This window comes from Pseudonaja textilis, chromosome 1, assembly GCF_049901715.1.
Source record: "Pseudonaja textilis isolate UNSWEBS1 chromosome 1, rPseTex1.2, whole genome shotgun sequence".
Classification (NCBI taxonomy): Eukaryota; Metazoa; Chordata; class Lepidosauria; order Squamata; family Elapidae; genus Pseudonaja; species Pseudonaja textilis.
Genome location: NC_141990.1, coordinates 155,953,482 through 155,976,112, shown reverse-complemented (window position 1 = coordinate 155,976,112; position 22,631 = coordinate 155,953,482). Strand labels below are relative to the sequence as shown.

Below are 22,631 nucleotides of genomic sequence, written 5' to 3'. Positions count from 1 at the left end.
TCTATTGTGTTATGGGTTATGCAAGGAAGCCTTTTTCACTGGGATTTCACTCAGTAGCTCTACCAGTTGAAGATTCTAGGGAATTCAGTCCTACACATCTGGGGAACACAAGGTTGGGGAAATCTGCAGTGGGCAATGAGGTGACATGATTTCTAAAGAAGACTGTGTCTCCATGACCTAACTGGAAGCTTCTTATCAGCTACCACTTTCTCTCTTTCAAGAAACATGATAGAGAAACCAATCTGTTAAAACAAATTTCTCATTATTATTCCCCTTCCCCACTCTCCATTACAGGTTACCATGAAAATGGAGTAGTAAAGGCAGAAAATGGTACCTCACCACGGAACAAGAAACTCAAGTCTCCGTAGAGCCAAAGCACGGCCGACATGGGATGTTTGAGGAGGAGACAGAGGTGCAAGAATGAGGACTTTGGAAATAAGAAGCACTTTCCTCTCTTCTGTCCTCACAATGCTCCACCTCAAGTGATGTGCCCACAGAGTGAACCAAGCTCTCTCTCTCTTCCCCCATCCCTATGTCCTTCTGTCTCTGTCTCTCTTTGCAATAACCAAAAGGCCTTCATCCTTGACAGAGAGGCTTAAGAACGCCAAAAGCTTTTCCTTGTCCTGTTATTGTGCAATTCTAAAAGTTTTGCTTGTTTTCATGCCCCCAGAAATGTGAGTTTTTAAAGAACCCTATTCCCAACATACCTTTTTTTCTCCTTCACTTCCTTACATCTGTTTTTTTGACTTGGGGAGATTACAGCTTCAGCTCATGATGGAATTTGGTTCTAGAAATAGATGTGGGGGACTGTAAATTCTTGTTTCTTTAGAAAATGCACTCTTGCAAGGATAGGTTTGGAAAGAAATGCAGTTTCAGTCCTGTTCAAAGAGCATCCTCTAATCTGAATCACGTAATTATGTTACACAGTCAGTAAGCTTTGTAAAATGGTTAGGATTTGTCCGGTTTTCAAAACATGATGGTAAGATACAGATCGTTACTTTTTATCTGTTTGTGATTTATCATGCTCAGTTTTCAAAGTTAAAGTTTCATTTGTAGCTTTAGCTACCTTCTGAAGACTGGAACAGATATGGTCCTCTTTCTTATCTTTCTTTTCTGGTCCTAAAAAAGAATTCATGTTTTCTTAGAAACAATTGAATTTTCCTAAAACAGGAGAATGTACTTGTCCTGTCAGTTTAGTATGTGTGAAGTATGATTTTCATCTTCATTGGCCTAGGACGTCTCAACCTTTAGCATCTTGAGGGAAGGGGAAAGCATCTCCATTCATTTAAACAGGAGCTCAGGGCATTTTTACTAGTGAAGAAGAGAAGACTGTGATTTGTTCACAAGAGGATAATGTCTTTCATGTTGAAGATTTTATCTGTTAACCTTCTTCAGGAAGTGCTAGTATAGCCTTGTTGTTTGAGTCATTCATGTTTAACACAATAGAATAGTAATATTTGGTCTTTGAAATGTACTCCTATGCATATTTTCTCAGAAGTAAATTGCAGCAAATTCAGAGAGGTTAACTCCATTTCACTGTGGTATAGAATTGCAACCTGCCATTTGTTTTCCCAAGCACCTCTTTTTCTAAGTTACATCTAATAGGTTCTGAATTCATGCCTGCCCTGGTGTTCTTATTTCTAAAACTATGGAGATTGTTTTTATTCAGATTGAAGGCAATTTAGTTCCCAGTTCCTTAGCAGGTTCAATTATGAAAGATAGGGGAGGGGACAGAAGGAATAATGTCTCCAAAAGGGGAGAGCACAATTTGTAAAGCTGGTGGATGATATTAAAAAGTGAAAAATCTACCTCGGAAGCCACCCATTCCTACATTTCTTTTAGTTAAGTTGATTTGGCACCTACAAAAATATTGGGGTTGTTCACACAAAATTTTTAGAGTTACTTTGTACATCTTTAATGTTTTAATGAAAAGTGTCTTCTGTTCTCCTTTGTGTATGCTTAAGCATACTTTATTCAGCAGAATTGCTTTATGACTATGTCTTGTTTTAAGTCGTAGTGTAACTGGATCATCTTACAGTGTTGTACTGCTTTTCAGATAATACAAAAAGAAACGTTTTGATTTCTATTCTCTTTTGCCATAATTTGGAATAGAAATATCTATTTCATTAATAGATTGAATGAAATCAATAGAATATGTACATAGTAGTTGGGTGTCCCAGGATTTGACCCAACTGCTCCTTTTTGTGAATGCTTTTATTGTGTCTAAAGTAGGTCTGAGTAAGTGAAGACCTGCCAAACCAAATACAATAGCCATGAGTTTCATCCTGCCAGATCATGTCTGGTTTGCATTTAGATCAACTGTTAAGAGGGATTGCTGCAGTCTTAGCAGACAGCAGTGCACGATTAGTGAGTAGTGATAAGTTTCATGAGTCAAGGATATAGATTAGCTGTAAAATTTGGGGGGAGTTTAAGAGGTGAAGAAGACTCTATAAACTGCTTACAATATTTGTATCTCTGAAGAATGATATGTCTTGTTTTTTCCTTCTCTTGCAATGGACTTTAATGCTGCTTGGCACTACTTGAGACTGTACAGAGAGCTGTTTTTTTTTCTTCCCACCAAAATCTTGAAATGTTCAGATCAGAGAGCCCTTCTGAGCTGAAATCAACTATACCATATTGTGCCTGTCACTCCTTAGCTCTTATTGGGTTCTAAATATACCTCATCTGTATCATTTTTAAACAGGAGTGAAGGAGTAAACTGGGTCAGTGATGGTGCTAAGTAGTCAGATATGGTGGGCCAACCTATACGCATATGTGAATGTGATAGCTATATTGCTTGCACCTAACAGAAAGCCCATCACTATTGCAAAGCAGATAGGTATAGCTTCTACCACCAGAAGAACCACTCTTGGCCCTTTCTGGCATGTTGATGATCATCTTGCACAGTGGGTGTAATAAAATTGCCCTGATTTTTAAATGTTTTGAGTCTCTGGAACTCTCCCCAGAGCTACCAAAATGCAAAAAAAAAAAAAATCTAGCCAAATATTTTACTTGCATCTTTTGGGGAGTGCTTTGAGGGCCACGCAATATATGTGCAATTTGTAGGCTTTCTTTTACACCAATTCTTTACATTGGTATTCTAACTTGGAATTCCTTATGCTTGTTGTTAATTCTAATCTTAGTTAAATGGAGCTTTCTGACTTTGCACCAAGCTCAGTCAAAAGACTTTAGGTTTTGCAAAGAGCTGGTTCTAGAAAGCTTCAGAGAAGCCTCCAAATAGGCCTTACCCTGACCCAGTTAATCCCAACTCCTTTCATCCAGCACCAGGTTTTCAATTGTAGTACAATTTTGTACAAGTGCCTTACTATCACTTAGCCTTTCCAACCTTTTTATCTTTCATATTGGTTTTTCTTTGTATATGTATTGTTGTAGTTCATTTATACTGTATGCACTAGTTTAGCTATTCAAAAAGGGGGCAGCTTTTGCTGGATGCTTTGCTTCAGTTTCTATGCCTTTTTGACCATAAGTAGTTACTTGATGAGTGTAATTGTTGGAATTATTCTAGCTGCAAAAATCTCTTTTGTTAATACGGAACAATCCATAATATCACAAACATTTCCATAGCAGACTAGATGCTCTTGGTTTTAATTTTGGATGTGTCATTGTATTTCTAAAACTTTTTGAACGTCTTTCCTAGCATCTGTTGCTAGAATTAGATGTTATGCTTAGTTTTTTAATTATTTAGGAATGGGGCCTTTAAAAACACTATGCCGTCATTGAAACTGCACTTCTAAGCAGAAGTTACGCATACATAAGGCATCACCAGTTTGTGCCACTTTTTATGGAGAATTACCTTCTACTTTTGGGTGCTTTCATTCTCAAAATAAAAGATGTTGGTGTTACAGTAAAAGTGAAAATAACTTAAGGGGAGTTACCTTTCTTCTCCAGCACTAATGGTCTGCTTCAGATTGCTGTCTCGGTAGATATTGTGTGTGGATTTAAAGAGAGAGCACCCACCAACACAAATGGGATTTTAACCTAAGGGTGCCTTTGTATGAGTAAGCCTAGTCTCGCTCTAAGTTAAATAATAACAGCTTGAATCTTAACTTACTTGGTTCCTCTATACTCTGTTTCTCCCACTACTCAATTAAAAAAGGTTGTATCGATTTAAGATCTGTTGTGAGTGATCTTATCTTGAGGGAAAGAAATGGAAAAAATAGTTCTCCATACTGTAATTATATTTGTTTGGGTTGGGAGCAACATCATTAACTCTGGGACTTGTTCTTCCTATAACACAGGATTAAGTGCAGAGAACCTCATAGTGCCTTTCCTTTCTTTCTTATTCTAGGTCAAGGGTAAGCAAATGTTTTGGGTCAAAGTATGTTTGAAATTTTGAGAACGTATGCTTGCAGAATGAGCGTCAGGTTAGATATGGTCAGTCACAAAATACCCATTTACCAAATAGTGTACTAGCCCCAAGACATTATTTGTTACCCCAATGGGACCTCAGGGTTGCAAATAATGTTAGAGGCTGGTGCTTTACTTTAAAGTATGCCACCTTCCCAATGTTACTTTTTTAAGATTGAAACTGTTTTTAAAAAGTTAGAACGGAGAGCATGATGGGGTTCAAGAAGTTGCAATGGGCACGAATTTGCCTGTCCCTGGCCTAGATGGATCAACAGATATGTAGCATAATATTGAGATCGGTCTAAGTGTTCCAAAGCTCAGTAAGCAGTAAATCTTTGTGATTTTGGAAATAGCATATGGTTTGCTTTTCTTTGAAGTATCCTTGGGATAAAGCAGCTAGCAAAATAGTTAAATGTCCTACCCATACAATTTTTATATTTTTTAGACTTTGTTTTTTTAAATAAATTGTACATGTTATGTAAAATGCATTGTGAAGGTTGCAGATAATTTGCTGTCAGTTTGGTTGAAATTAACATTTTGTTCTGTTTCTGATACTATTAAGTGGAAAACCGTTTACCTCTATACATTCTTTTGTGTCTTCCAGAAGAAAAAATCTTTATTATCCTGAAACCACAGCTACATCAGGGTTGTTTCTAAGGGCTTTGTTTTGCTGACCTTCTTCAGAAATTAAGTATTATAATTGTTCTACAAATGACAGTACAGAGCAGAAAATGTTATATTAGAAGTATACTTGGCTGGGTTTTTCCCCGTTAGTAATTCTAATTATGGACCAAATCTAAGCCTAATCTTGCATATTTAAATTTAATCTTGTTGCCTCCTGGTTTGCAGGAAGGGAAGGGACAATTTTGGGGGATTTTTTTTCTCAACATTTATTCCCACCATTGGAAAATCCAATTTGTTTATGATTTTTTTGTTATTGTTAAAGAGCATTTATGAAAGCAATCTGTGATACAACTATTTTTCTGAAATAAAAAAGGCATAGAATGATGAAAAGTACCATTGTTCATTCACTACTAATTTATTCTTCACCATGAACTATGAAAGCATAACCAGCTTGGTATTCATTGCTGCAGGCTTCCTGCTTGCCTGGCTGAGTGATATCAGGGTATTTGAATATGTTTGAAACTCGTGTGGAATATGTTGAGATTGTAAGAAGTCCCAAAGAAGAAAATCTTGGACAGAGTAAGTGTAGTGGCTCTGTTGAAACATATAAAATAAAACTTGCTTGGTTCTTATATGTATACCTAAGTAAGTTTTATCCTTTCTTAAATTAATGTACTTGCTTCAGGCAACAGGAAGGAAATCATATTAACAACAGACTGCCATTAAATGTCTACCCCTCCCACTTTAGAGACTGGAAAGTTCTGAATCCTGAGGTTCTTGTAATACAGATGTGAGCGTTCCAACCCTCCATCCCGAATTCAGCACTCAGAGACAAAGTCCATCCAAGTAAGAATTTATTAGAGAAGTCATATTGGCACATCTGGGGGGAAACCCAAATCTGAATTCCCGTATTTCCACACACACACACTAAAACTCACATCCTGCCCCTACTGATGGCCCTCAAGTTACACTCTTCAATCCACCTCAGTTCTGAACTCCCGCCAAGTCCAGTCACTCCCTTCTAAGCTCCAGCGACTCAGCCTTGAGCTCTGCCAAAAGAATGTTGTTGTGGCTATCTTCTCTTTTCACTATTCTTCCATTCCCACAGCGTGTCCATCCCCCACTGTGGCAGCCCTACATCTGAATCAAGATGGATCCAGGGCTGACAACATGTTTTCAACTTCACATAAGATGAACGGCTAAGGTATTTCACTTTTCTGTGCATTTGTTATAATAATAAAATACATTTACATGCCACCTGACTCCCAGCAACTCTGGATGGTTTACAAATTGTTCAAAACATTTTAAAACAAGTAACAACCCAATTTTGGATGAAAGCAAAGAAAAGGGGTGTCAATTGCACTCACTGAAGGCCTCAGTGAAAAGCCACACATTTGGACCCATTAGATCTCGGGAGAACCACATCCCAGAGCACAGGCACTGCTACAGAAAAGGCACACTTCCAGGGACTGAAAGATGGAACCCAGAGCATGTTCAGTCAGAGCATGCCAGACTGAATCAGCTGGGATATACTGTGAGAGATAGGCATATTGTTCATAACTAATTAAAATATTGCTAAAGGTCTTTTAAAGTATAGTTACAGAATCCCACAAGTGTCATTTGCTCCCTAAGCAATAAAATAAGAACTACCCATAATTATATGCATTGAGATAACCACCCTCACTCTTAGAAGGATCAGAGCTGTGAAAGACTTGTTTTTTTCAAGTAACCTGGAAAATGATAACACGAGTATATGGTAGAAAAAAGAAGGAATACCAGAACAGCTTTCAATAATTAGTGTTTTTAATCGAAATTGATCTTGTACAGCTGGTAACTGCTAGTTTTGATCAATACTGGAAAGCTTTGAGGAAGTCAGGGTATCTTATTTGATTTTCTCCATGAGAACACATTTTAATAAGCTGTAAAAAAGAGAGAGAATCCAATGAAAAGTTGCAAATGCTATGTTTTTAAATTGCCACATGTCCTCTAAGAGCATGTACAATAAATATGCAGTAGTAAGATTTTAAGACTCTAAGAGCATGTACAATAAATATGCAGTAGTAAGATTTTTGTTTCTAATCTTCAGAGTAGAACAAAACAAAGACAGGTTGTTTCCTTTTGTAATACTTTTTTTTAAATTGCTGGATTCTTGGGGTATGTGAAAACGCAGACATAATATGCTATTGGAAGAAGGAAACAATTGGCTGCCTTCCATTAACTGAAATAATACTTTTACCCAGATAACTTTTTTATCATTTTTTCTCCTCACATTTCAATTTTATTTTCCAATCCATTACTTATTTCAAAATCCAAAGAAAGTGCCTGCTATTCAAATAAAATCTGATATCTAAGTAACAATACTGATTAAAGTAGGGAAAAAAATCAGGGATAATTAATGTTCTTTTAAACTGAAATGAAAAAGAATAACAAAATGATTTGTAATGAACATGAAAAATTAAGTTAAATACAGACTGTCCTTGAGTTATGATGATTTATTCAATGACTGAAGTTACAGCTGTGCTGAACAAATAGTACTTATATCCAGTCTCTGAAGTTATGGCTGTTGCAGGGCCCCCTTTGATCCATGATCAAAATTCAGGTGTTTAGCAGTCCACCCACACAACTGCAGGGACACTCTAACATCTGCCACCCACCTATCTTCCCCATTTCTGCCCTTTTGGCTCCCTGTACTCCACAGCCCTTGCCGCTGTGGGCTTCACCACCTTAGCTGAACTTTACCATATTGCTCTCACTGCTGACTTAGTGTGCCTGGCCTTTGCGAGGTTGTTGCTGATGGCCACATGTGACTTTTTCCCAATGTCACAAGTTTCAGTATCCTTGTGAGACCTGAGCAAGAAGGTCTCAAGTGGCCAGGCGTGGCTCAGCAGCAGCAGTAGCAGGAAGACGGCAAAGTTCAGCTGCGGCACCAGGGGCTTCTGAATACAGGGTCACTTAAGCTGGGGTGGCTGGGGCTCCTTGGGACTGCTGGGGCTTTGCATCACATTGCTGGGCCAGGCTTTGGCTTCCAAAGGTGGCTGCAGCTCATGCGTTTCTTGCAGCCTCTGTGTATGCAATGACAATTGACATCGAGGTTAACTGCAGAATTGCCAAGGCAAGCTCTGCATTTGGCAGACTATTGACCAACATGTGGGGCTGCCATGGAATAAGCCTTGCTACAAAGCTCAAAGTCTTCCGAGCAGTAGTGCTAACTACTACCCTGATGTATGCCAGTGAGGCTTGGACTGTATATAGGAGGCATGCTAGGCAATTGAACCACTTCCACATGACTTGCCTCCGCAGACTTCTGAGGATCCAGTGGCAGACAAGGTGCCAGACACAGAAGTCCTCTCCAGAGCAGGCCTGCCATCAGTTCACACCCTGTTGATCAAAGCTCAGACATGCTGGGCAGGCCATGTTGCAAGTACCGCATCACCAAACAGCTACTCTATGGTGAGCTGTCTTAAGGAAAGCAATCACACTGGGGACAAAGGAAGTGATACAAAGGCTCACTGAAAGCCTCTCTCAAGTCCCTAGATATTGACACCACCTCCTGGGAAACCCTGGCACAAGATCGATCAACATGGCGCATGTTGATCCACCAAGGCTGCCAGACATTTGAAGACAGAAGGATAACCATAGCACAAGAGAAGTGAGCACTCCACAAACCCAGAGCTGCAAATGCTGCAATAATGGTGGCCCACACATTTCTGCCTGACATTGTGGCAGAACATTCTATGCTCGTATAGGCCTTAACAGCCACCTGCGGAAACACTGTGGACAGCTGTAACTCGTTAGATGTCAAGGCCCTCTTTGAAAACGAGGATGAACATCATAAAGAAATGAACGCAAGTGTATAGCCACAATGATTTTAGATTCATCCCAGTCTCTGTGTCATATTGGTAGAATGATGGAAGGAAAAGATACACTAGTGTCTCCATATACTATTAATACCCCATTACCTGTATTTCCAAATTTAAAAGCCTAAATACAGCTATTTTTCCTTTTGAACATTTCTATCATTACTCTCACTGTTGATCAGCCTTGGCTTACAGATAGAACAGATTACCAGCTCATATTTTTTACCTTTTGGAAAACTGGGTCATCAGTTGGTATTTTAAAATGATCACAAAGGGCAAAGAACTCTGTTTTGTTCAGAAGCCCTGAGCCATCTTTATCTTGTTGAAGGAAAGCTTCCTGCATACTGCTGTCCGGCAGATAATTATGCCGCTTCATGTGTTCCTGAATCTGCTCCAGTACTGCAGCTAGTTCCTGCGGGTCAGGCTCATTGGAAGCTAACCTAGAGGGAGAAAAGAACTTTTTTTACATACAAGGTCCTCAAGACTCAAGCATCTTGAAAGGCTGCCTAAAATTATGATGAATCACCTGCATTTTTAATGTAACTATGGTTAGGTACATTCTATATGGATAGCATTGGAGACCTGTGGAAATATTAGGACTTGCAACTAAATGGACAAAATTTATCATCTGCCGTTCAAAAGAAAAGTCATTCTTAAGATTTAATTCTATGTCACAGTAATGCAGGCACATTTTACACTGACAATGAATACCCCCAATGCACTCTGACCATTCTACTAAATTTTTAATCAGCCTACTAATTAGGTGGCTGAAAACAAATCATAAACCATTTAAACATAACTGTTGCTGATTTATCTGATTCTAAACAACAGGTCCTGATCTTACTCTGCCAGGTAAGTCACCATTCTTTTCCTCTGTATCTTTTTTAAATTAAAATTCAATTTTTTTTTCCTAGCTATTAACACTGTTATTTCACACTCCATGCAAGTAGTAGTCACATGAATAAAACATTTCAATACTGATTATTTCAGATTTATTCAATCTGATTGAACATCATCTACAAGGATAGTTAACTCACCTAGGAACTTGAAAGAAAATGTGAATAGTTGATCATGTCCATCATTATTTAACTCACAATAGCCAACCATGTGCATCTTTGGTGGAGGATGAAAGCAAGTGCCCTTTCCTGATACTATTCTCTGGTAACTGGAAATGGGTCTGTAGTGTAAGCTCCTCTTTATGAAAGCTGCGACTACTTGTGATATTTGAAGGTAAAGTGATAAGAGCTATTGATTTATTCTCTCTGATCATGTAAAGGGAATATCTTCCATCATCCTCAGACCAACAGCTGCAGAATCAGCATAACTAATATTAGGTATGGAACGTTTTCTATGGATATTTTCTTCAAGTGCTCACCTCTTTAGTTCCTCTATTGCTGCCATACGGGGTGCAAAATGATTTCTCATAGATTGTACGACAGATGCTGGGAAGCTTTCCAAATTGCTTTCCATATAATTCAACACATAGTGATCTGCATCCACAATAATGAACCTGTGGCCAAACACTGCATGAAAGAGACATCATCATGACCGTCTTCTGGTACCAGAAATATAGATTAAACTTGTGCAACTTTTTCAGAGTTGGGGATGGTGAACATTTTTTCAGCCTTTTAAATTCTCAACAACACCGGTGGTGATGTGGCAACATTGGTGAAGGGACAAAGCTGAATATTTTGGGATTTTTAAAAGCACCCAGTAAGTGCTCTAAGCCTAGCAATAGCAAAACCTTTTCAGTGACGCAGGGGAAATATCAAAAATAGATATCTGAAAAGTAACAATATGTCACTGAATTGCATTGATGGAATCCGTGAAGCTCTATAAATGGAAAAGGTAGTATGGAAGTAGGAAGTACCCTTGCCATTGATGACTGGCTATTTTCTTAGAAGAACAAGCCTACAGTCCAAGAAGTAAAAGGTTTTAACTAAAAAAAAATAGTTCAACAATCTATTTTTTGTTTTGCAAAGCGGTTAAAGGAAAATGTGAAACAAGCTAGCCATACCTGCCCAAACAGGACAAGAACCTCACGACTGCAGTTACTTTCTATCAATATTTTGATTTCTATTCTGATCTAAGGAAAATGTATAAGGCTATACCAATAAGCTATAAGAGGACTAGCAATATGTTTTACCTCTGCCATTTCTTAGTGCTTTGTTTATTTGTCAGTAAATTGGCATCTTATTGTTCCAAGGGATCTGATATCAAAGTCAGATCGCTCTCCAAAAATCCAGGTTGTAACTAACCTGAAGAGATATGTCACTTTATGGCTCAATTAGTTCAACAGTGCCTAATGAAAGCAAAGGGGAATTGGAGAAAATTTGTCTAGCTAATTTTAGCTGCAAATTAAATAATTCTCCATGCTATATTCTTTTGAGTAATTCTAACAGAGAAAAAACATTATTTCTTGTGCAAAAAATATAGAATGAAGAATGAGTATGTGCCGAAATACTTGCTTTTAAAATATTTACACTCCATCTTTTTACTTACCTTCTATCATAGCGCCTATGGTTAAGTCAGCAGGTTCATAATAAACAGGATTGTCTGTACAAGATCCTGGTTTTGCAATTCTGGTTTTGCCTAGGTATTTGCCACCAATAATTCCCGAGTTGCGCATAGGTGGTTCATATATGCTTATCATGTCAGTAGCGAGGCAATAGGAGAGGACAAAATGTCTCTTACTGTCATCAGGGTTTGTGGATTCCTGGACAGATTAAAGGTCAAATGTAAGCTACAAAATATGTTCTGCTTAATGGGTTTGTTCATGTTTGGCTACTCCCAACATGATATCTTCTTGAAGGTACTGAAATTCCCAGAATTCCCAGTCATACTGAATTTATCCATTGTGTAAAAAGCAGCTGAATAGCCAATTGGATTATTATTTAAATTGTTCAAATCATAGATCAGGTAATGACCTCAGAAGTCAAGTATCTCTGTTCAAAGCAAATTATATTTACATCACTCTCCATGAAGATGCCTCTTTAACCTCTATTTAAATATCTCCATTGAAGGAGATCCTACCATTCTACCATTTCCTAAAGGGAAATTATTTTCCTGTTAAATGGCTCTGAGTCATAAGAAATTTCTCCCGATATTTAAACAAATTTTGTTCTGCAATTTTCTGGACTTCATAATTCTATTAATGCAGCTTAAGACTTCATTAACCTGTTTAACAGACGCATCACAAAGCTGGATCCTGTGTAATTTATGATTTAATCAAGCTCCTACATCATGTGGCAGACCTGAGTATTTAATGGCAACTTATTCCTTTGATGGGACATCTATCTTTTATCTTGTTTCTGGTTTTATACACATGAAAGTTGCTCTCACTACTGTAAACCTTTTGAAATACAATCTTGCAGTAATAAAATGATTGGATGCTCTGAAATGAAAGCAACAAAAAGGGCTTTAGTTAAGCTGAGAATTAAATGTAGAGCCCCAATAGATATCCTCAACCAGCCAAGGCAAATTCCACTGTATACATCAAGAGATATGTGTTTCCCATTACTCCCTAGTTTGAAAACTCTCAATTTTAATTAGATTCTATGTACCCATAGTGCTTTGAATTGAAAGGCTATTCTGATATATTTTTACATCTGCTTCTATTTTTCAAAGTTTAGAGTTTATATTATTATTATTATTGACCTTCTTTCAGAAATTTCATCAGGTTGCCAAAGTCATCAAGAGTTAAAATTAAAAACTCATATATATGAATACTTCTTGTTACACTGAAATTTTACTCCTTGGACCTTTACCTCTGGAGGTAAAATTAAAAGAAAAACTTCTACTCCCCAACTCAATTATCACTCTAAAAACTGTAAATCATGACAACTCACCATTCTAACAGCATAGCGCAAAATTTTGTGATCATTCTCTAGCATTTTAATAATATTTTTCCTAGGGGGTTGTGGAATCAAACTGAAACAGTTTTGAAGAGAGTCTTCAAGGAAACCATAACCATTGTAGGGAGGAATTATCTGTAAATAAAATAAGCCAAGAAAAAAAAATTACAATATTGAACCAGGACACTTCACTCACAATATTGTAAAATGACATGTTTTAAAGTTTTTTTAAAAATATTTAAAAGTAAATTTAAATACATTTAAATTTATGTTTTAAATTTTTTAAAAAAACCTTACTGTACTCTGTTGTGAAGTAAAAGCAGAAACGGGATGGGTAAAGACACCATTACGTTTATAATTAGGAGATTCTTTTCCTAGGCAATAGCATCAATATGTTTGTGTTCATCTTAGCTCTCTAGTTGCTGACAAAACAATTAAGTGTAGAGTTATTTCTAATAAATCTGGAAGTTTTATTAAAGGGCAGAAACAAATGAAATGTTCATCTCCAATCACTCTTCCATCGGGAAGAACTGCATTTGGAGAGGGTAAAAAAATAACAAAAATCATTCTTCACTTGAAAAGAAGAGAAGGGATAATTTTAAGAAAATATAATCTAGCTGAGTTGATATCTGACACTTGCTACCTGGTTTTTCCTTCCACTACATTCTTCTAAATAATAACATTTGAAAAACAGCCTTTGTCACCATAAGAAGTTAATCCTTCTACTGTGCATTTTGAAACTTGTATCCATTGGCAAGTTAATAAACAATAATACTTTGACAGTGTAAATGATGCTTCCTAGTACTTCTGTTCTTTATGTCTATGAAGACTGATTTGCTTTCTGGAATTTCTCTAGCAACTCTCATTTCCACTTCTTGTCAGTCCTTCTTCTCAGTCCTGACCTCCATGTTCTGACCTCCATTTCCTTGCCCTTTAATTAAAAACTGGCCACTTTTGCAGCTTCTTTTTTGTTTTTCCCCTTTACCTGTTTGATTTCCTCTGGGAGTGGCTTCTTTACATCAACTGCCTGGAAGTCAGTGATGCCAAATTTATCTTTATAGAATTGTCGAGTAAACTCATCACAATCATAGATGAAAAAAGTGCGTCCAAGTAGAGTAGTGGGTTTGCCAACTGCAAAATCTTTAGCTGTAAACCATTCTAAGACCTCCTGATCAGAAATCTCCAGCACACAGGTTGGGAAGTTGTCTTGCAAAAAAAAAGTCAGTTTAGTAAGATTTCCATTGCTGCTATTTATTCCAAATGAAGACACATATTCAGACACTGGAAAATGCAGTCCTTCCTTGGCTTGGTCACATTTTTAAGACAATTGGTTTTATTTATTATCATGGGCCTAATTTTCATAGCACCTGAGAACATATTGCCAAATATCATTTAGCCAGTATCTGAAAAAGCTGCATTAACTTTAGAAAAGGCAAGCATGGGTTCATTTCAATACTTCATAAAAGAGTATAATTAGAAATAAGTACTTCAATAATCCCTCTGATTGACTGACTGAATAAATGAACTCTTGTTTTACTAATTTTAGTACATCAGCCTGTCTGAAAACAAATGCATTCCTTATCTTGTTACAGCTGATTCCTATGTTGTATTCTTTGTGTAGCAAATGTTAATGGATTCATGTTATATCTAAAAGTATTTGTATGAAGATCTTGAAGGCAGTAAGCTTTTTATTTATATAGCTATCATCCTAGAAAATATCTGAATTGTCAACCAGAGAAAGTTAGTACCTTTCTTCTCCAAAAAAATTTTGGGCAGGCGCTGGCGTCTTATCAGGACTGGGAAAGGATCTCTGCCATCATTTCGTTCATGAACTTCCCGCACCTCCACCGTGTCATCTGCCAAGTAGTAGTGGATAATAAATCTCCGGCTTTCACCAAACATGTTCCAAGTGTCATCCCAAATGGCATAAAAACGAAGAACCTGAACATAAATGTGAAGGGTTCATTCTCATCATGGAAGAATAAAAACTTTTCTCTTGTAAGCATGGGGTCTCACACTCAAAGTGAATCACAACTTAATAAAGAGGACAAAATTGTATCTTCCGTACAATTACAGTTAAGACAAGAAAGACAGTCACATTGAAACTTCAACAAAAAGCAACATACAATAGCAAGCCATTGATTAAATCTATCAACTCTGCAGGTTCATATGATTTTGGAGACAAATGAATACAGATGATCCTCATTTAACAAGCATTTGTTCGGTGACAATTCAAACTTTATGATAGCACTGAATGAGTGGTAGGTATGACCAATCCTCATACTTATGGACAGCATTGCATCCCTACAGTTATGTGATCATAAACTGGAGGCTTGATACCTGGTTTGCAATTACGCTGCAGCATCCCAGTTTGTGACCTTTGCCGCCTTCTTACAAGTAAAGTCAGTGGGGAAGTCAGCAGAAGGTCACAAAAGGCAACCATGTAATGTCCTCGCTTAACCTACAGTGATTTGCTTAATAATGGCATCAGTGAGACCTGAAATTCCTGTTTCTAAATGGCACAATCATGTGACATTGCACTTGATCTCATTTAGCAACAGAAACTTCAGTTCCAATTGCCGTTAAATGAAAACTATTTGTAATTTTACTATTTATAAAATTTTACTACAAGTAAAATGACTTGAAAACCTCAACAAAAATAGCTTTACTATCTTTTAAGGGTGAAAAGCAGAAAACTCATTTAGCAATTACATAGCTTTACTATCATGACAAAGAGGCTCTCAGAGTTTCACAACTGTGCTTCTTAGCAGATCCTCTTGCATACTCTAAATATATGCAGAGATAGGCCCTATAATTTAATTTTCTTCCATTTTAAGTACGTTTTAAAATTGTACCTACTACTACTTTTTCAGAGTTTCATATACTGTCATTTTATTTATTTCCTCGGGGGGGCGCTTAAACTGTTTTGAATACACAAAAAAGTAAATTATGTGTAATATGAAACAAACTTAAAGCTCACCTTTTTGTCAAATGCCAAAAACTGCTTAAGTTGATCAAAATCTGAGGGGGTGACATACATACGTGGAGGCATTTTACGTAGCTCTATATAAGGATCAAAAATCATTCGCTCTGGAGGGTTCAGTTCAATTCCTTGGCTTTCCAGAAAAGTCTATAAAGCAGTAAACACATTGTTAATATTCAAATAAGCACAGTAAGAAATCATAAACAAGACTGCCTTAAAGTTGCATTTGAAACTGCAATCTGTGGGGGGCATATAAAAATGTCTTCCGAAGTTACGGAAATAAGGCAAGAAACTTTAGAACTTGCAAAAAACTGCACTGCATTATCTGCCATGGCTTTATTTATTAATCTTAGTAAAACTGAGTAAAATGCTACTCTATGAATGAACTGACATTTAAGCTCCTTTTGAGAGATCCCATTATTTTTATTCTCAAAACAGACCTCTGATATTATCAAGAGCTAGAGAAAGGGACAGACAGACAGAATCAGACAGACAGAGATATCAATCAAATGTAAATGAAATGTTACTAAAACTACTGTTTTTAAAACTAAAACTATTTATGAACTATACAAGTGCACAAGAATAAAAGATAATCATTATGAGAACTCAACTGATAATGTAGCATGGGTAAAAATATGTTTCATAATTCTAAAAACAAATCACATATACATGATGCTACTTATGGTGGAAATTTCTGTCTCCAAATTGTATATTTTACTGTAGAATTAAAACTCTATTTTATCCCCATATTTAGTATTGCAATAGGAATAGTTTAATACTGTAATGTTGTAGATTAGCAAGATTATAGTACCTGGGTGAATCGATCACAGTCAACTATCCGGAAAGTCTTGCCATAGATAGTAATATTAATTCCTCGATTCAGATCTTTCCAATGATAATGATCTCCGCGATCATTTTTGGGCAAGCGCTGTCTTTTGATGAACTTGCCCTGAGGAATCCCTGAGTTTTCAACAATGGGCTCCATGACAGACATGCTATCATCTTCCAAATAGTAATAAATGCCCACTTGACGAATGCGGAAATGCTCTTCTGTAGACATAGGAACATCTTCCTGAAAGTATCCATCAAATTTGAGCACCTAGCAAAATAAAAAATAAAAAACAACCAGCCTATATAAGGAAAATTATATTAATATAAAAATGACAGGAAACCCACTTGACTTTGTTGTGTGAGATCATCAAGTGATAGAAATCTATTACTGCATATTCTATTAAGTTTACAAAAAGCTGGGCTGTCTTCATGGAAGGTAGGGAATTTCTATTTAGCACCAAGCTAATAGCAATGGCAAACTATTACTATGGCAAATTTTCTTTTGTATCCTATGATGGTACAATTGTGGAAGATATAGCTATAAATATATGTAACTTTTTACTGACAAGAATACAACCAACATAAAATGGTTTAGTTTTCTACAAGAGTGTTTATGCTGGACTTAGATTTAGAATAACTTTATTGTCACTTTAAATATAGAAGCCGAAGTCTCTTTCCACAGGGTTATATTAAATTCTGCACTGTGACATTTATTTTTGTAGAATGAAAGCTGCCTACAATTCCCCCTGCCCCGCGCCCCTGCAAAGTATAACTTGGAGGTCATTCATATGCTGATCCATTCTGTCTCTAAGAAGTAGGCTAAACTGAATGACTGGCCCAGAGATGTGCTGCAAGGAAGAGGGTGTACTTGAACCTGGCTCTACACTACATGTCTTAAAATATGTAAATAAACTATTGATAGCATTATGATGGTGAAGGAAAGCAAGATATTTATTGTCATTTTCTATTAATGCATTAAAAAGAAGTGAGTCTGAGAAAGACATTTTCAATTCTGTATATTATAAAAAGGGAAGAAAGAACTCTGACAGTCTTTCAAGAAGTTATGAGTATTACCTGCAAATCAGAGAGGCCCAGCAGTCTTTTAAAAGTTTGTTTCTTGATATGGACTACTTTCATGGGCTGACAAATAGATATCAGAAATAAATAGCTAAACTTAACACTTATCCAAAATAGAATACCGGTAAGTAAGTTTTATATTTAGAATATAATTCTTTGTGATTCAAGAGACACATAGCAATATTTTTCTTTTTAATTTTGCAATAAATACCTGTACCTGAAAGCAGATGTTTGAGAAAATACCTTTTTGTCAAAAGCCACGTGTGCTGGGATGAAATCTGAAGGTGGGGCTTGTTTAGGTTCACCATAAGTTAAGGTGGGTCTCTTGTTAGATAATTCATCAAGTTCAGCTTGAGACAACTGGTTTACATGAAGCCGATTTCCACCTATCCCCACAGTTGGAAGTTTCTTAAAGGCAAAACCATTCTTGAAATCTAGAGTTTGGGAACGATGAAAAGCAGTTTTCTACAGAACAACAAAAATACAGATTCAAATGCTGTCTAGACTGATGTATTTTAAATAATGTTTATTTTTCAATTACCTTGTCTCAAATATATTTGTCTTTGGAGCCAAATTTCATTTATGATCCTCCCATATAGTAACAATTTTAAAAATACACTAAGGTAATTATTTTCTCAAAAACTATGTAATTATATTTTAATAATAATAGTTCACAACCTCTAGGACAGTTTTAAACTCTTCAGGACCACCCAGTTTCAAACATTAATGAGGACTAACTACATTTAAACAAATAAAAATAAAAGAAATATTTAAGTAAAATATGTTTTAATAATATTATTTAATAATACTCCTAGTCTACATTTAATATATTGATGTAAATTTTAAAGAGATGCATGAGGGCTCCTTGGTGTTTTATGAGATTGGTTGTTTTCTTACAGATATTTCACTACCCAAACTAGGTAACATCATCAGTCCCAACATAATGAAATGTCTGCAAGAAAAGAAAATAGAGTTGAAGAACCTTCTTGGATGAGAAGCAAAGCATCTTCAAAGAAAAACCAAAAACTCCAGTTGCCTCTTGTAAAGAAAAAAAAAAGGAAAAAAAGCACCTTTGAGACAATCATGACCTGGATGACGGAGAATCTCCATAGACATCTGCAAGAAAACAAGCAAGCACAGAGAGCACCAAGGACCCCTCATTTCAATCCTGAGCTACAAATATTCTCCTTTATTGGTGAGGTGTATGAGATTGTATAAGATGACATCTAAAGTGATATTGATTAAAATATTCACTAACATTCAATCATTTTAATATTTAGTAGTAAGAGCTGAAAAGGAAGCAGGCTATTCGATGTTTTTCTCTTAAATTTTTATTCCCTTCTGTAACTTTTGTTAAGAAATCTTTCACACTTGGAGCTACCAGATTCGACTTTTTAAAATACAGATGGCTACAAAATGGCTTGAAAGCGCTTTTAGAGACCGTAAAGCTACATTTTCAAGATCTAGAGTTCAGTGACAGGAAGGTGGGATTATTTACGAAGTATCTCACTCTTGAAGGATCGCGTCGATCGGAGTCTCTGACCAAGTCCGCAAGACTCAGGGGAGACGCTGTGTCTAATGGCCACCCAGCTAGTTATTCCGGAGAAAATGTGACGTGGAAAGAGAAAGGGAGATCTTCCTCACCGTCGGGTCCCGAAAGGACGAGCCCGGAACAAGCGGCAAGCCTTGCACCGGCTGAAGGCTCATGATGGTCGATCGAGCAGCTAAGGCCTTGGCTACGAACGGATCCGCTACCACGGGTAACTAAGCAACGCCGTTTCCTCGGTAACCATCAACAGTTCGGTTTTAGTTTTTTTTCTAAGAGCGCCCGAGTGCGCTCGCGTACTAGCGCCCGCGGCGCTCAGCTCGGTTGGTATGTTCAGGTGCAGGTTTTCGTCAGCCCGCGGTTGAATTTGGCTCGAGTCGTTGTATCGCTATATTATCTCACGCACACCCAACCCACGCACCTCCCCCAGTCGTATCGTCTTTCAGAAGCGCTAGACTGAGAGAAAGAAATGTCTGAATATAAACAGGCTGGCTTGAAGTGCGGTTTTATTACAATTGCTTTTATTATGGTTTGGCAATTGCAGCCTTGCAGATTGACACGAGACATTAAACCTAGTACAATGCAGCAAAGTTTACCTCGGACGCAGTTTGGGGGCGCATGGGTTTAAAAATCGGGTATTTAGGGCGGTAAGAATGTGAATATATATTAGGAAGATTTTATTTCTCTTAGGCTTCTATTAGCCTTCCTGGTTGTCCACTGTATGCAATACTACAGGTGAAACTCGAAAAATTAGAATATCGTGCAAAAGTTCATTTATTTCAGTAATGCAACTTAAAAGGTGAAACTAATATATGAGATAGGCTCATTACATGCAAAGCAAGATAGTGCAAACCGTGATGTGTCATAATTGAGATGATTATGGTTTACAGCTCATGAAAACCCCAAATCCACAATCTCAGAAAATTAGAATATTGTGAAAAGGTTCAATTTTCTAGGCTCAATGTGTCCCACTCTAATCAGCTAATTAAGCCATAACACCTGCAAAGGGTTCCTGAGCCTTTAAATGGTCTCTCAGTCTGGTTCAGTAGGAATCACAATCATGGGAAAGACTGCTGACCTGACAGTTGTGCAGAAAACCATCATTGACACCCTCCATAAAGAAGGAAAGCCTCAAAAGGTAATTGCAAAAGAAGTTGGATGTTCCCAAAATGCTGTGTCAAAGCACACTAATAGAAAGTTATGTGGAAGGGAAAAGTGTGGAAGAAAAAGGTACACAAGCAACAGGGATGACCACAGCCTGGAGAGGATTATCAGGAAAAGGCCATTCAAAAGTGTTGGGAACTTTCACAAGGAGTGGACTGAGGCTGGAGTCAGTGCATCAAGAGCCACCACACAGAGATAGATCCTGGACATGGGCTTCAAATGTCATATTCCTCTTGTCAAGCCGCTCCTGAACAACAAACAACATCAGAAGCATCTTACCTGGGCTAAAGAAAAACAGACCTATCCTCTTTTCTGATGAGAGCAACTTTTGCATCTGATTTGGAAACCAAGAACCCAGAGTCTGGAAGAAGAATGGAGAGGCACACACTGCAAGATGCTTGAAGTCCAGTGTGAAGTTTCCACAGTCTGTGTTGATTTGGGGAGCCATGTCATCTGCTGGTGTTGGTCCACTGTGCTTCATTAAGTGCAGGGTCAACAGCCATCTACCAGGAGATTTTGGAGCACTTCATGCTTCCTTCCACAGATGAGCTTTATGGGGATGCTGACTTCATTTTCAAGTAGGACTTGGCACCTGCCCACACTGCCAAAAGCACCAAAACCTAGTTCAATGATTGTGGGATTACTGTGTTTGATTGGCCAGCAAACTCGCCTGACCTGAACCCCATAGAGAATCTATGGGGCATTGCCAAGAGAAAGATGAGAGACATGAGACCGAACAATGCAGAAGAGCTGAAGGATCCTGGTCTTCCATAACACTTCAGCAGTGCCACAGGCTGATAGCTTCCATGCCACGCCACACTGAGGCAGTAATTGTTGCAAAAGGGGCCCAAACCAAGTACTGAGTCCATATGCATGCTTATACTTTTCAGAGGTCCAGTATTGTTCTATGTACAATCCTTGTTTTATTGATTGCATGTAATATTCTAATTTTCTGAGATTGTGGATTTGGGGTTTCCATGAGCTGTAAGCCATAATCATCTCAATTATGACAAATCACAGCTTGAACTATCTTGCTTTGCATGTAATGAGCCTATCTCATATATTAGTTTCACCTTTTAAGTTGCATTACTGAAATAAATGAACTTTTGCACGATATTCTAATTTTTTGAGTTTCACCTGTACATACATGCACTTTCCTTCTCACTTCCAATATTCTATCATGTCATTTTTTCTTCAGATGCAATTGTGAAAAATCACATTGCTTAATTTCTTGTCTGCAGGGTGTTTTGGAACATGGGCAGGGTAGCATCTGAGCCTGCTTTCGCATTTCAGAAATCTTTTCCAGCTGGAATAGTATAATTTTTATGCCATAATTTATCTATAGTAAAACTTGAATTAATGGATCATTTGGGGGGGGAGGGGAAGGAGGTATTTGTAAACCTAAATGTCTGCTGAATCTAAAAGCATGCCATTACAGTAATATCAATTTATGTCATTTCCATAATTATTCAGATAATATAATTTGTATCACTTGTATCAATTTATATTTAATGATGTAATGTCTGGAGAGACTTTGGAAATTTGAGAGTGAAATTCGTATTTTTATTGAATATAAATCCCTTGATTAAATCAAGGTACTATAAGCTGAGATACCTCTTCCGCCTTTTTTAGCACTGGTACACCACAGAGTTGCGTGTTGAGTCTGTTACACTATACTCTTTATGTGCATGACTGCATTCCCACCCACACTAGTAATACTATTGCTAAATTTGCAGATGATACAACAGTGGTGGGACTTATCTCCGGGAGGGATGAGTCTGCCTACCGAGAGGAGATGGACCGGTTGCTTTCGTGGTGTGGAGACAATAACTTGGTCCTCAACACCAATAAGTCTAAGGAGCTTATAGTGGACTATAGAAGGAACAGATCTGACATCCAGCCCTTGCTTATCAATGGAGACGGAGTGGAGCAAGTGGCCAGCTTTAAGTTTCGGGGTGTTACCATAAAAGGGGACCTAACCTGGAGTGCTCACATTGCAGCACTGGTCAAAAAGGCCCAGCAAAGATTATACTACCTACGACTTCTCAGAAAACAACTGAATGAACTGCTGCACCATAGGAAGTATCTTAACTTACTGCACCTGTGTATGGTTTGCCAATTGCACAGTGGCAGATAGGACAGCATGCCAGAGGGTTAATGTCATTACCCAGAAGATCATTGGGCAATGGAAGAGCTTTGGAAGAGCTTTATAGCTCCCGCTGCCTTAAGAAAGTTCAAAACATTCTCAAAGATCCATCTCATCCTGGGCACCCTTTTTTTGAACTATTACCATCTGGCAGACGTACAGGATAATAAAAACAAGGACA

At 37.5% G+C, this 22,631-nt stretch overlaps 2 protein-coding genes across 4 annotated transcripts in view; one reads left to right on the top strand and one right to left on the bottom strand.

The window, feature by feature from the left end:
• Window positions 1–5,382, top strand: part of TRAM2 (translocation associated membrane protein 2) — a 42,874-nt gene extending 37,492 nt beyond the window's left edge. For both annotated transcript variants that reach the window (XM_087919352.1, XM_026712916.2), the window contains exon 11: window positions 295–5,382. Coding sequence is in view for 1 of the 2 variants with exons in the window: in XM_026712916.2 (XP_026568701.1) it covers window positions 295–368 (74 nt within the window). In the remaining variant the exon portion in view is untranslated. The remainder of the gene's footprint in view (window positions 1–294) is intronic.
• EFHC1 (EF-hand domain containing 1) lies at window positions 2,960–19,507 on the bottom strand. 2 transcript variants are annotated; one of them, XM_087919349.1, is made up of 11 exons: window positions 19,239–19,507; window positions 17,838–18,059; window positions 16,498–16,785; window positions 15,684–15,833; window positions 14,452–14,644; window positions 13,689–13,909; window positions 12,698–12,838; window positions 11,352–11,565; window positions 10,225–10,372; window positions 9,076–9,289; window positions 2,960–6,911 (listed from the first exon to the last, which is right to left on the bottom strand). In XM_087919349.1, exons 1-11 carry the CDS (start codon window positions 19,299–19,301, stop codon window positions 6,840–6,842), a joined length of 1,926 nt encoding a protein of 641 aa, XP_087775475.1. In that variant the 5' UTR covers window positions 19,302–19,507; the 3' UTR covers window positions 2,960–6,839. The 2 variants fall into 2 exon arrangements, with proteins under 2 accessions (XP_087775475.1, XP_087775476.1); XM_087919350.1 differs by lacking the exon at window positions 19,239–19,507 and having other exon boundaries at window positions 17,812–17,946.
• Between the last annotated feature and the right edge of the window lie 3,124 nt (window positions 19,508–22,631).

Excerpts from the sequence above, each read along its gene's own strand:
- EFHC1 (XM_087919349.1), bottom strand. The coding sequence starts at position 19,301 with ATGAGCCTTCAGCCGGTGCAAGGCTTGCCGCTTGTTCCGGGCTCGTCC. Across the intron at positions 11,566-12,697 it reads TGCGCTATGCTGTTAGAATG|GAATCCACAAACCCTGATGA; the intron begins GTGAGTTGTCAT and ends TAATCTGTCCAG. Across the intron at positions 6,912-9,075 it reads ATGACCCAGTTTTCCAAAAG|CTTATTAAAATGTGTTCTCA; the intron begins GTAAAAAATATG and ends TCTTTTTTACAG.